Here is a 14,479-nt window from a genome sequence, read left to right as displayed (position 1 = left end):
GTGTGTGCTTTATTTCATTAAATGATATCATTCTCCCTCGCTGCCTGGGGTGTGTCACATCAGGGGCGTGGGCACTGCTTGCTGCTGCAGTGGCTGGCACCCAGGGACCAGCGCTGCTGGGGCCTCTGCTCCTGTGTTCAGCGACTCCGGACTGCCCTTCTCCTCGCCAATTTTCCGTATTTTCTCTCACTGTCGGGCTCTGGCTGGACCTTCAGCGTGTGCCTTCAGTCTTTCCTCTAACTCTGCGAATGTTGTTCTGCTGCATTTAGAGAACCAGCTCTCTGCACTTGTCAGAACTGTGTGTTCATAGGGACAGTGAGTTAGTGCCTGCCAGTTTGTTATTAATAAATCGGCCATATCCACCTGCATATATTTATTGCATCTGCTCGTGCGTGTGTGTTTATGTATAATCGCATCTGTGCACTGACCAGAAGACGGTTTTTCTTGGTTCCTGTTACAAAGTAGTTGGGATGGTCCCCATCAGCTATTTCTGGATAACTGAGGTTTTACTTAAGTAAATCTCAACAAAGGTGAAAATTCAGGCACTGAACTATTATCTTGCAAGTCGCAGGTTGATTTGCTTCTGAGGACAGACAGGCCAGCTTTTCAGCGAGGCCAGGAAAGTGCAATGTTTCAAGATCCTTTTAAGATTTTCAATAGTGCGTGCGAATTCTAGGCATCTGGACGCATCAGGACAGAGTCTGGTCTAAGTGAATACAGCGTGCACGCCTACCGTGTACCGGCGTAGTGGCTTGGGAGGACCGCAGTGACAGCCTGGCAGACCAGGCTGCTCAAGCGACACAGACTGGTTTCTCACAGTCTGCGACCCAGGCGGGGGCAGGGCTGGCTGCTCCCGAGGTCTGTCTCCTTGGCCTGCACTTGGCCGTCTTCTCCCTGTGTCCCCACATGGCCGTCCCCTGTGTGTGTCTGTGTCCTGATTGCCCTTCTTGCAGGGACACCAGTCCCATGGGATTAGGGCCGCCCCTAATGCTGTCATTTTGCCCTGGTCACCTCTCTAGGCCCTCTCTCCAAATACAGTCACCTTCTAAGAAGAGGGGTCAGAGCTCCCACATGTGAATTCGAGGGCACAAGTCCCCCTCGCCCAGAACAGCCAGTTTTCTGAAGGCAGAGAAGCTTTCACGTTCTCGTTAGTTTCAAACGTGTGCGACTTCACTCCCAGGGAGGGTCATCCTTTGTAATAAGCTGAGTTCCAGGTGTGGTCCCACCCGTGTCTCAGTTTTCAGGTGGATTTCAGGTGGGTGTGAAGACAGCAGGCGGCAGTGCCCTGGGCAACCTCACCTGCCCGTCAACCCGCACGGCAGCGGCGCTCCAGCGCCTCCCATGCCGGCTCTGAGGGTCTTCGGTGCCACATTCCAGTGCTGGTCGCCGCCCTCCATCCCGCCTGGGGGACGGGTGGCTCCCCGCTCCCCACCCCAGCCTGGTCCAGCTCTGCCGGGCAGTGGGAATTTCCCCAAACCGGGGCCACTTCTGGGCTCTTTTCTCTGGGGCCTCAGGGGGTTGGCAGCAGCTGTGGCCGCAGAAGGCAGTCATGACGGTGCTGGTGGAGGCCGGGAACCCGCTCTGCCCACCCCCTTGTATAAACAGGGCCCTCCTGGCTTGAGACTTTGTCTCTGTTATCTAATCCGACCCCCAGAGCATCCCGTTCCGTCCCTCACAGCGCTGGGGAGCGAGGTGCTGGTTCACCGTCACTGTGGGTCTCCCTGAATCACTGTAGCCCCCACAAAGTCTGACTCCCCCGATGCAGCCTGCACTCTGCGCGCTGCCCTGTGGGAATCAGAGGTCCCCGCTGTCTTTGTGCTCAGGGATTTCACATGAGGGAAGGCTCTAGAACCCCGGGCTCAGAATGACCAGCTGTGACTTATTTTCCCATCTTATGATTCAGTACATACACCTGTAACACCGCAAACTGCCAGACTGCATTCTCACGTTCTTCCTCAGCACGCATTTGCTGATACAATATTTCCCTGATGTTTTGCTGAGGTGGATCTATAACAGAGCTAGAGGTCACAGCTGCATCTTTTCTAACCCCTTGATTTATTTCTCTCTTATATTAGAGTCCAGATAGACACTGCAGCCCGACCACCAGAGGCCACTGTCCTCAACCCCAGGTGGTCCTCCTGGTGTATAGAGGCTGCTCTGCTCCCTCCATCACACTTTCATCCCAGCCAACAGAAGGAGGAAAAGGCGGAGGCAGCGGCCTTTTCTTTAAGGGTGTAACCTGGAAGTTGTGGGGATCACTTCTCCCAGCCTACTGGACTTAACTTGATCAAGTGGTAACAACCAGATGAGAGAAAGCCAGGGAGACGCCTTCTGCTGGGCAACCATGTATCTGCACACATGCAATAACAGTGAACACACTGTGATTTTTCACTGTGAACTGTTATTCTGTGGGACAGGAGAGACGTTGGAGAAATGAACTTCAATGGAAGGCAGGGCAGCTGTACACCTCATTCAAAAAAAGAACACAGTTGTGAATTTTAAAGAAATAATTCAAACTGCAGTAAAAGAACAAGAGCAAAAGTGGGGACGGATTCGGCTAAAGCCTCTGAGAAAACGGACAGCCCAGCCTCCCTCTGCCTGCGAGAGGCCCCCCGCCCACTTCACCCACCACCACCGGGGCATCTGGAACTGGTCAGCCTAAATTTTCCAAGTACTGTAATTGGAATTAGGGTTAATGTTTTAATGAGAAAGTTTCATTTCTCTGCCTTACTTAGAAAGATTAGCTGGATCTTTTAATTTAAAATTTGCATTTAAAAAGGACATTGGAGGGGTTCCTCTTCTGACCTACCCCTTGGGTGATGGACTAGCACATCTGCTCGCGCGAGTGGTAAACAAATGCGTTTATGAGATGCTGCCAGGTGTTCAGGGGTTCCTTCCTTCACGGAGGGCGGGGGTGGGGTGGGGTTGGGGAGCCCACTCGCCCCTGGGCGGGGCGCTGCTGCCACCTGCTGGACACAGGCTGCACTCAAGAGCCCGGCGCCTCCGCTCTCCCGGTGAGAACTTCCCCAGGATTTCAGGTGGCGAAGGGCATGTGTGTATCAGCGTGTCCTTCCAGCTTCTGTCCGGTCGGCAGGCGTGATGGGAGGGCTGGCCTCACTGGAGACACCTGCCAGAGGCTGCTGACAGCCCTGCCTTTGGGAAAAGCCTTCCCAGGGAGCTGTCCATGATCAACCACAGACCTGACGTCCAAGGACTCCTGTCCAACAGCCAGAGGTGCAGCTGGAGGGCCCCCCGCCGTGGCCGTGTGTCCGGCCGGGTTTGAGGAGCTGGGGCTGCGGGCCGCTGTTCTGGAGACTTCACGACCTCGTGGGCTGTCTCATGAGATGCAGAGGACACTGGCCTCTCAGCAGCATCTGTAAACGCGGGCCGTGTGCCTCCCGAGACCACCCTCTCAGCCATGCCTCCTCCCCTGTGTCGTACTGTCCCTTCCTGCTCCCCCTGGCCCTCGATGCACAGCCGCTCTGACTGGACTGTCTCTTCTTCCCATGTCCCACCCCTCCACTGATCCAGGCCATCTCCTGTCCCCGGATTTCAGGACCCCCTACACACTGATGACAAGTCTGGAACTTTCCCCAACACTCTGAGCTCGCAAACAGACCTGCCCCTTGGATACGTCCACCAGAATCTCCAAGGGGTCTCAGATTCCACCCTGACTTGACGAACCCCCCACCCCCCAGAAAGCTGCTTTTGCCCCAGTCGTCCTCTATTTGGTAAATGTTGCCTCTGCCCCCATGTTTGCTGAGCCCACTCCCTGGAAGGCCCCCACTTCCTAGCTGTCCCCCGGCCGTAGGCTCTGTCTCCGCGTGTGTGTAGGCCCACGCCCCTCAGCCCGCCTGCACCTCCCTTCGCACAGACGGTTGCAGTAGCACCTCAGCCTGTATTCTCACCCCAGCCCCCCTCCTGTCCTTGCACTGCAGCTGGAGCGGGTTTTTGAACCCGAAGTGCAGCCCCTCCCTCTCCTCTCTCCTGCTTGACCCCTTTCAGTCCCTGGCTTTGCACTTGGAAGACAGCCCTGACGGCGCCCCACGAGGCCCGACACCCTGGCCCCCTGCACACTGCCCACCTCGCGCCTCTCACTCCAGGCGCAGCGGCCCCTCTTCCCGAGGCTGCGTCTCCCTGAGCGGCCCTGTCCTTTCTGCCCAGATCTTCTCTCGCCACGGATCCTGGGTGCTCATCTTCCCAAGATTTGTTGGAAGGGGACCTTCCTGGTGGGGCTCCCTGACCTGTCTACCTGGGAGGGCCCCCACATTGTCACTGCACCCTCTTGGTGGCCTCCCAGGATCTCACACGTGCCTTCCCTGGTTGGTTCTGTGTGTCTCACTATTCAGAGTCTGTGTCCAGCTCGAGATGAGCCATCGTTAGGGCACTGGTGTCTGTCCCATCAGTGACCCCCGGGGCCCAGCACGTGGTTCCACACCTAGTGGGCATGTGTCTAATTAACACACAGGTGAAGATGTGACTCTTAACACATGGATGCTCAGGTGCCTTTTCTGTCCGACTGCCCCTGACCTCGGGGCTGGGCTGTGGCCCTGATTCCACTGAGCTGTGTAAAAAGCACACATTCTTTTGTTCCACTGGCAGAAGGTCCCCGGGGCAGGGGTGGGAATCGGGGGTCCTGTGGTCAGGGCCCTTCTTTTCAACTCTGTGCCTTGTGCCTGGACATGCCTGGCATGCGATCAGTATTGGGTTCCTCTGTTTCCTCCCCATAAACACTTTGGTCCTACCTGAAATGCCAGCATCACTCCTCCCGTTTGTCTTGGTAAGAAGAGTGTGAGTCTCAGGCACTGTGAGATTCAAGTGGAGTGTGGGGGTGACAAAGGGACACAGAGGCGCGGACTCAGGGCAATCTGGGTAGGAATGACGAAGACCCTGCTCTTAAGTCGAGGCCGGGCTTCCCGCACCCTCACCCGGGGGCTTTCCTACCCCACACGCCCACCCCGGCGCTGCTTCACAGCTGAAGAGGAGACGCCGGCCGACGCTCGTCCGGAGCCTAAGCACCGAGGCCTCTCCAGGTGGTGGTTGCCATGGGTACCAGGCAGCTGGGCAGGGCCGGCAGGGCAGCGTCCACTGGTCCTCAGCGCCCGCAAGCCCTTCGCTTCTGGAGACGCTCAAGCTGCAGTCCTGTGTGAGTGGCTGGAGAGCGGGGAGACCCCCGCCAGCGTCGGCAGGACGCCCCCACCCCGCGTGTCTTGCCCGCTGAGGTTGGAAGAGTCCCTCTGTCTGCCTCTCTGTGACGAGCCTGCCCCCCCCCCCGCCCCCGTCGTCAGCCCCTCCCACGTCAAGGTGGGAGTTTACCGCCCCAGCCTCGAGGTTGCTGCGCCCCCTAGGGTTCCCAGGGAATTTTGCTCCCTCACTTTTCCCCCTTTATTTTCACAGCGTTTACCTCTGTCTTGGTAAAAATAATAGCCAATGCATTTTTCCGGGCAAGCACCTCTTAAAATTTTAGGATGCTGGTGTCTGGAATCGAACGTAATATTTTAGAGGAAATTAAAGCTCTAATTGCTTTTACTTATTTTCATTTTTATTTATTTTTACCTTTTGTTGTTGTCGGTGGTGGAGGTTTTGGGATTTGAACCAGGGCCCTGGGCACGCTGTGCACGTGCTCTGCCACTGAGCTACACCCGCCCCCAAAGCACTTGTTGCTTTCAATGTGTTATAAGTAAAATAACATAGAGTTCCAGGCTTGTTAGTAATAATAACAGGTCTATTATCATGCAGTTGGATTAGAGTCTGAAAAACAAATATGATTGCTTCAGAGTTCTAGTAAAAGTGAGAAAAATGAGTCATTAAGGAATTTGAGACTGCCCCCCACCCGGCACCGCTGTGCACATTAGAAACCAAGGCAGTGTCTCCGAGTTTCCCACTGAGCCACGCTCGGGGCCACTCGGAGGGTTCACTTCCCTGAAACGTGTTTATTTTCTCTAGAAGATAGTCCAGGGTGTTTACCCCAAGTTCCTGTTCAGGCTTAAAGAGAGCTCCTTTTCCTGTATTTTTAAATCTGGAGCTAATCAGTCTTGTTAACGGCAGCTCCGTTGTGTTGCAGCTGACGGAAGCGTATCAGAGTTGGCCATCCTGTGTCAGGCAGGGATTAAACGGGGGAGGACTGTGGGGAGACCTGGTTGCTTTTTTTCGTGCTACGTGGAAAACAGTGTCCTAAGAACATGTAGATAATAGAGCAGTCGAGGCTTTTGTACAGAGGGTGGGGACAGGCCTGCCTGCTGTGCTGAACTTTCACGTCCAGCGGTGCTGTGCAAACACAGAGCCTGGTCCCCCTGGGCTGAGCCTAACCTGAGAGCCGTTCGGCTTGATGTGGAGCAGAAACCAAATGCATGAACCTTGGGGACTCTGGACGGTCCCAGGGCCAGCGCAAGAAGATTGAAGGGCAAAGCCGGTGGCAGGGGGCTGACACGTGTCGTGGGGGAAGCCAGGACAGGAGGGCACTCTGGATGGAAGGGTAAAGGCCCGGGCAAAGCCTGAGACGAAGATTATGAAGGAGATGTGAACAAGAGACACTGCGGGGGATGGAAACAGACACAAAGTGTTAAAAACCAAGATTGAAGGTTGGCACCGACAGGCATCGTGGAAACCGCTGCCCCCGACAGAAGGGAAGGCAGGACAGCAAGGGCGGAGGAGAGCACTCCTTCCTGCGTGCCCGCCAGGGCTCCCGGAGGAGCAGAACAGGCAGGTCACACACGCACACACGCAGGTACAGGGGTTTATTTAAGGGAACTGGCTCGCGCGCCTGTGGGGCTGGCAGGCCTGAAACTTGCAGGGCTGGAAGCTCAGGCGGGGCTTCTGTGTTCGGGTCTGGAGGCAGAACTCCTTCTTCTCCCGGAAACTTCCGGTTTTCGGCTCTAGGGCCTTCACCTGATTGGACGAGGCCCACCACATTAGCAAGGGTACTCTCCTCTGCTCAGTGGATGCAGATGTTGACTCATCCACAAACACCTTCATGCGACACCTGGATTAGTGTCTGATGAATCACCAGACACCTGTCTAGCCAAGTGGACACATACAATTAACCATCACACTTACCGAGGAAGGGAAGACGAAAAACCTGTTTGAAACACTAGGAGGTGTAGATCAGGGTCCACGATGGTGTAAATTCTCTCAGGGACCAGAAGGGACGCACACCAGCCCAGACAGGGCTGGCCGCGAAATCCACCTCAGCGGCGTGGTGCCACCCCCACCGAGGCTCGGGGGAGTCTTCACCCAGTGCTGGAGAGCGTCCAGTTTTCAAGAAGAGATACAAATCTATACTTTTAAAATGTAGAGTCTTGGTGGGTTTTTTTAACTACATATAATATAAAAAATTAAAAATAACTTGTGAGCCAATCAAAAGCTGTCTGTTGGCTGAACGCAGCCTTCGGGCAGCCAGTTACAGAGTTCCAAGATGGACAATAATTTAACTGTCTCCACACAGCACACAGGCGAGTCCCCTCCCGCTCCTCCCAGCTGGCAGGCCTGGGGCAGTGACGGCGCCGCGGAGAGCCAGGTGGGCAGGCGCACAGCCAGGGTCTGGATCTGATGCCTCCTCTCTGTCTCACACTCCGTGTCCACCACGCGCACCTCTGTGACCTCCCCTCTGAACCTCTGTCTGCGAGGCTGCCTGGGCACTTGGGAGTGACAGGGACTCCTCCGGGCAGGCTCTCCACCCGTGATCTCCCTTCCCGCACGCAAGAAACCGCTGAGGATATGAAGCGAGATGTCACAGACCAGAGACGAGAGACAAGAGCCTGCGGCACAAAGGAAGGCAAGATCTGTCTGTTCACTGTTTTGAGCTGTGACAGCTCATAGCAGCTCAGCACGCCCTGGGTGTGTGAGTGTAGACCGTCTACACCCTCGGACAGCCTGTCTGATTAGAAGCAGGCCTGTCAGGTTACAGAGGAAGAGAAAACAGCCCGGGCCCTGGGAAAGTGCTCTAACCCCCCGGGGAGGAGACGGCCATGAGATGGGGCTGGCCTGTCCAGCGGTGGTGGCGGGGGGTGGACGGGGGACAGAGCTGGGCTGTGGGTGTGCAGGCCCAGGGAGGGGGCGAGCAGAGGGAGGGAGGAAGGATGGTGCCTCACAGTCACGGTTCTCCTGTTTTCTGATCCCTGCCCCCAGACTGTTATCTGCAGGGTTTGTTCCCTTCCACTGAAGACCCCGGGCATTGAGGGTGGATGGGTCAGGACGTGGCCTGGGCGGGGGGCTGTCTGGCCGGCAGAGCAGCTGCCTCCTTCCAGCTTTGCGTGTTGGTCCGTCCTCGCCGCCATCCTTCCAGGAAAGTGCCATCACCCTCACTTTTCAGATGAAGATGGAGGCTCCGTAAGGTGATGTACCTGAGGTCCTTAAGCTAAACTCCAGCTGAGGCCTCAGCCCATCCCGCCCAATGGCAGCCCATCCCATCCTGACTTCAGAGCCAGCAGCTCCATCATCTCCAGCTGAGCCATCCAGGTGAGAGCTTCTCTGACAGAATTCCCCAGGACACTTGTCCTCGGGCCTGTGGTTTCAGGGAAAAAGAGCCTCAAAATTGAAATTGTGTGAGGTCTCAGTGGACTTGAGGTCACCGTGGCCGCATGACGAATTCACCTCGGGCCTGGGTCGCGTTTTCGCATCCAGGCACAGGGATGTTGTCTTCCGAGTCTCTGAAGTTATTAAGCATTTTCTGATCTTCAAAGAGGCCTTTCTCCAGCTCACTAGCAGGATGTGCTGCTATCCCAAAAACCCCATTGGGTTTGGCTACTTAAGAATAAACCCTGAAAACAGAAAAACAAACAAACAAAAACAAAACCAGGATGCCATAAGTGCTGGCAAGGAGGTGGAGAAATAGGAACCCTTGTACACGGCTGGTGGGAATGTAAAACAGTGTGGCGTGTCCTGGCCAGGTCCACCTGCAGGACGTGTGTGCTCCAGGGAGGGTTCAGTGGCCTGGATTTTGGAAAGAGAAACAAGAAGCTGACCAGGGTTTTGAAACGGTGATAACCTTATCTGCATGGGGAAAGAAATTCATCATTCAGGTGGAAACCTGGGCCCCTGGCCACCCCGGAGCTCAGACGGAGCTGAGATTCCTAAGGCTCATGGTCAGGACCGTGCATCTGCTATATACTAAGAAGTGAGTCACAGGAGAAAAGAAACCGAAACCTGCCACTGGCAGCGAAATAGTTGTGGGGCTGAGGCCCGCTGCATACACGGTCTGCTCACACTTTCCTTTTGAGTCATTTCCTTACTCAAAAAAGTAATTTGGAGAAGAACCGTGTTATTCCACGTCTGTAAAGAACAAAGCCATCTGAGCGCCGAGCGGGGTCTTTGGCATGAGAGACAGGACCCCGGAAACATCCTCAGAGATGCTGTTCCGAGGACCCTGAGATGCCCACGTACAAAAAAATGCCCCCACCACAGGATCCTCAGAAAATACCCAGAAAGGATTTACTAGACAGAACGAATCGCAGCAAAGCCTTGATTTAGCAGAGTTGTTGGGCGTCTCGTTCATGAGGCTCCGTGTTGAGGGTGTGTAGGTGAAAAGCTTTGTCCACAAAGGGCCCTCATCTTGGGGACGTAAACAAAGGTAACAGAGGGAGCTGGCCCCTTGACAATAGCCGAGGGACGTGCACTGGATGCTGTCGTGTGCAGGCTCCGTGCTCAGCGGAGTTTCATGGACAACAATCCCGTGTGCTCTCATGTTATTATCCTCCCGCAGAAGGGGACGGTTCAGAGCGGGGCGGCCACAAGCCGGGAAGGGACGCAGCAGGGTGCTGACCCAAAGGCCCTGACCGTGGTCACTCACCCAGTGTCTCTCAGCCCTGGCTGCACAGTAACGGAACGAATGAAGGGGACTTCAAAGCGACCTGTGCCCCTAGACCCACCGGGCCAGAACGCCTGGGGTTAGAAGAGGCATCAGGGCTTCTAAAGCCTCCTGGATCGCACAGCTGAGCCCAGAGACCGTCAGCGCTGCAGTGAGACCTCCCCATTTCCTCACACTGAGTGTGGGCAGGGAGGTGTGCAGGGCTGCGGCGACAGTGGGACGGGACCATGTTGGGGAGCGGTTATGCACAGCGCTTGCCAGCACGCCTTTCCAGGAATCGGCGCGGGCTGGCTTTACCCCACCCTGGGGCACCTGATGGCTGTCACACTGCGACGTGCTTTCACGTGTGGACTCCCCTGGGTAGAGAATAAGGGACCTAAACGTCCCACAGGAGGAAAGTGGCCAAGAAACATCTTCTGGGTCGATTATCGGGTTATCAATCAGCTTGACGGTGAATTTATCATAATACGGAAAATGTTTCTCTTAAACATGTTAGATTTTTAAAAGCGGTATTTAAAATTGCATATGCGGTAAGACGCAGGAGGAAAAATGGAAACTTTTAAAAAAAGTCTGGTCATTTATTTAATTTATTTATTTTTAAATGGAGGTGCTGGGGGTTGAACCCAGGACCTCACACATGCTGAGCACGCGCTGTGCCCCTGGGCTCTGCCTCCCCCGACACTCCTGGTCTCTAAAAGGGAAGAACACGGGCACAGAGCAGGAGGCTCACGCCGGAGGCTTTTACTCAGCCGTTCCACATCGTCATCTGGGCACATTTCCTTCATTTTCCCCCCAAGCATCAGAGTTCCAGAAAATTCATTTTTTTCTTTTGAAGGATATGTGAAAGACGTGAAATCTAAGGAAGAGATACACAATTCAATATTTTTGCCCTGGAAATCCTATTAAACTAACATGTGAACCAGCAATAAACACAACTTGCCAGCTGCAGGGTTATACTGTTATTGCTCGGCGTCAGGCAGGTGCCACGTGCTTCAGAAGCACAGCAGTAGGGTCACGGCCACGGTTCAGGTCTGGCTCTGATTAGGAGCCTTCCTGGGAGACAAACAGCTCAGGAACGGGACGTAGTTTTGCCATTTTCTATTACCCAGTGCCATCAGTTTTAACCTTAAATATTGCAGAGACCACGGGACTACCCGCTGGGAAAAGCAGGGGGCTCTCTCTGTGGGCAGGACAGGTGTGGCTCCAGGTGAGACCACCTGGTGTGGGCTGCCTGGGACCCTGTTTTACAAGGAGACCCTCTGCCTCGTCTAAGCACTTTGGGGAGTGTACCACCATGTTGAACAGAGAGTGAGAGATAAGGCAGTCAGGAAGGTGACTTTCTAAATCCTTTGTCACCATTGCAAACTACAGATCTGGGACATAATTTAAGAAGAATGAGAGGAGAAGATGCAGCCGTTGCTGGCCCAGGGGCCGGGGCTGGAGGGGGCCCACCTTCTCTGCGGTGGTCTGGCACCTGGGCTGGTCCCCACGTGCCTTCTGCACAAGTGATGCGGTGGCATCGGGTGGAAACAGTCATCTCACACGCAAACTGGGATCTCACACCGCGCGTTTCTCCCAGAAGGTGTAAAATGGGTGACTCTTTTAGAGCAAGGGAAGCAAATTGAGTTTCAAAAGCGTTTAGACATTCAAACTTAAAAAAAGTTCTAGATGCAATATTGAGAGATTTAGTAGGAAAGTAATTCTTACAATAAACTGGGGCACCAGCTGTGTGGCCTTGGATGTCATGTATAATCTGCACGACTGAAGCACCTGTCAATCAAACAGTTGTGCGCTAAGTGGCGCTGAGCTCGGGACACTGACAGCCGGGACCTGCTTTGGGAACCAACGCCCCTCTTCCCCATGTCAATGACCACAAGCCTGTGAAGAGGTAGGAAAGGAGCAGGTTTTTTTCTTTTCTTTTTGCATTTACAAACAAGAATAGGAAGTTAAAATGACTTGCCAAGACCAAGCGGAGTCAGAACCACACTGGCAACACTGCTTTCCGCCTCCTTCTACACCCCCGGTCCACCAGGGCACCTTTCTTCAGTGGTGGGTGTGCGGTTGACCTGCATCCGAATCGTGTGTAAAGGAGGCTCTGGCTGGGTCCCTTCGACTGGCTGCTCTGTCACGTAAATCAGCGGAAGGGAATCCCGGGAGCCAGGCGTGTGGGAGCCCTTGCTGCGGTCGTGCTGACAGTTGAGCCCGACCTTTGTAGTGTGGAATCCTAACTCACCATCATTACTGCTCAGACCCGGTGGTCCCGGGGAAGCGGGTGGGGGGCGGGCGTCCTCAGGAGTCATCGTCCCTGGGCTCACAGCCCCGAGCCTCGGCCTCCGGCCCGCGGCCTCGGAGGGTGTAGAGGACCCTGCGGTAGGAGCGGCGGAAGGCGGGGCTGGAGAAGCAGTGCACCACGGGGTTCAGCACGCCCTGCAGGTAGGTGAGGCTGCCCGCCACGTCGGAGGCGTGCACCGCGGCGCTCAGGGCCCTGCAGCTGCGCCCCCGCCGGGTGGCGGCCAGCAGGACTCGGGCCAGGAAACTGGGCAGGAAGCACAGTGCGAACAGCACCACGACCACGGCCACCAGCGCCTGCGCCCGCCGCAGCTTCGGCTGCTTGTCTGGGTCCCGGAGCCTCCTCTGGAGAACCCTGATGATGCTGGCGCTGCAGAATAGGATGAGGCCAAAGGGAAGGATAAACTGGAGGAAGAAGAGGGCTTCCTGCCAGACGGCACTGAAGGAGGACTCTGTCCGGGGCCCGGAGCCGGGGCACTGGGCCTCGGAGAGGAGCACGCTCTGGTGGGTGAGGGTGGCCACCAGGAGCCACATGAGGGCTGAGATCCCCCAGGCCGCCCGCGGAGCTAGAAGGTTGACCTTGAGCCGAGGGTGGGCCACTCGGAGGTACCGGTCCAGGGCCACGGCGGTGAGGAAGGCGACGCCTGACCCACGGCAAAGGGCCCGCAGGAAGGACATCACCTGGCAGGCGGTGTGACCCAGGCCCCAGGTCTTGTGTCTCAGGTAGAAGGTGGCGAGGAAGGGCAGGCAGGCGGCCAGCAGGAGGTCTGCCAGGACCAAGTTGAACAGGTAGACGGCGTAGGGCTTCCACACCTTTAGGCAGAAGAAGAAGGTCCAGAGGGCCACGGCGTTGCCCAGCGCGCCCAGCACGCACTCCAGCAGCAGCAGCGAGGCCGCCGCCAGCTCCGCCACCTCGCTGTGCACCGAGCAGTTGGGTGGCAGCATGTCCCCAAGTCCCCGGGAGGGCTGAGCCCCAGGGAGCAGGCTGCTGCTGGCAGTGCACTTTCCCACAGAAGAACAGAAAACACACTGACCAGCATCTGAATGAAGTCAGAGGCAAAGTAAAATTTGTTTGAGGAAGGAGGATCGGGGCAGAGGGAAAAAAATCCCTTGTATTTTTGTTTTGCCCTCAAAAAGGGGAAATTATGTTTCGCTTTGCATCATCTGGCATTCAGTGGAAGCTACAGTGTCCTGAGAGTGTCTGGCGTAGCCCGGCTGTGCACCCCAGCTGTCACAGAGGGGAGGGGACCTGGAAAGTTTAATTACATGAAGACGACTCGTCTTTATAAAGTTAAAATCATGATTGAACCAGAAAGTTGTTCTCTAGTTTGAACTGTTTTCCAAGCTCTGGTTCTACGTTCACCTGGAAGAGGATGTGGGGCGACCTGGTCCTTCAGGGTTGCCCGTTTTCACTTGTCCTCTCATTTTGTCAGATTTTATTTTCTGCTGAGGCTGCTTCCCTGCCCTCCCCCTGCCTGGGTCGGGATCTACAGCGCTGGACCGTGCTTGTAAAACTCACGGTTGGTTAAGGTGTGCAGAATCCACCAGGATGTCAGGTCTGTGAACCCAGGGGCGTGCCCTGTGTGCCTGAGACAAAACCATGCCTGGCACAAAATGGAAGTCAGAAAATACATGTGAATGAAGCTGGTCATTCCCACCCAGCGCTGGCCTGGCCCACCTGGGCCCTGGTCCACAGCTGACCCCGATTCCTCCCGGCTCTGCTCAGCCTGGTTTGGGCTTTGCAGTCAAGTCGGCTTTAGTTCTATCTGGTTTCTCCACTCGGCAGCCACATGGTTTTGGGGGAGCAAGTGGACGTCGGCGCGCCCAGCCTCCTCGCCGGGGCGGATGTGACACCACCTGCCTGCAGGCTCCTTGTGAGCCTTTGCGATCCTGTCGCAGGGACTGCACTCGCCCTGGATCTGGGATGCGTGGGTGGCTTGACATTGACTGCGGTCTCATTATTAACCTCTATCTGACATTTAGACTTTTAACAAAACTTCTTCTTCTCTCCCCGGATGGTGATACAGTTTTGCATCACACTTCAATTCCATGGTGCTTCAATGCCTTCGCTTTGGAGACTTAACCTGAGAGCTTTAAGAGGTGTCAGCAGTAAGAACGACGAGAGTTTGCGGCATGTTACCAGGTGTCTAGCACTGCCGTGCGCTCACCTGTGTTACAGCAATGAGCAGAGGGACATGCGGTGCAGCAGGGACAATTTTAAGCTCTATTTTATGGATGAAGGCACGGAGGCTCAGAGAGGTCAGGGGACTTGCTCGGGGTCACAGTGGGTGATGGGAGACCCTCCCAGCTCAGCTGGTGCCAGAGCCCGGGGTCTCGACCACACTGCCCTGCTGGCAGCACCCGCACTCCTGTGTTCATGAGAAG

General features: G+C 55.5%; 1 protein-coding gene across 1 annotated transcript; it reads right to left on the bottom strand.

The window, feature by feature from the left end:
* Positions 1-11,686: 11,686 nt before the first annotated feature.
* On the bottom strand, positions 11,687-13,138 carry GPR31 (G protein-coupled receptor 31). Its single transcript, XM_045506544.2, has one exon. It carries the CDS (start codon positions 13,037-13,039, stop codon positions 12,095-12,097), a length of 945 nt encoding a protein of 314 aa, XP_045362500.2. The 5' UTR covers positions 13,040-13,138; the 3' UTR covers positions 11,687-12,094.
* Between the last annotated feature and the right edge of the window lie 1,341 nt (positions 13,139-14,479).

Source organism: Camelus bactrianus, chromosome 8 (genome assembly GCF_048773025.1).
Source record: "Camelus bactrianus isolate YW-2024 breed Bactrian camel chromosome 8, ASM4877302v1, whole genome shotgun sequence".
In the NCBI taxonomy this organism is placed as follows: Eukaryota; Metazoa; Chordata; class Mammalia; order Artiodactyla; family Camelidae; genus Camelus; species Camelus bactrianus.
This window is presented reverse-complemented; position numbering and strand designations above follow the sequence as displayed.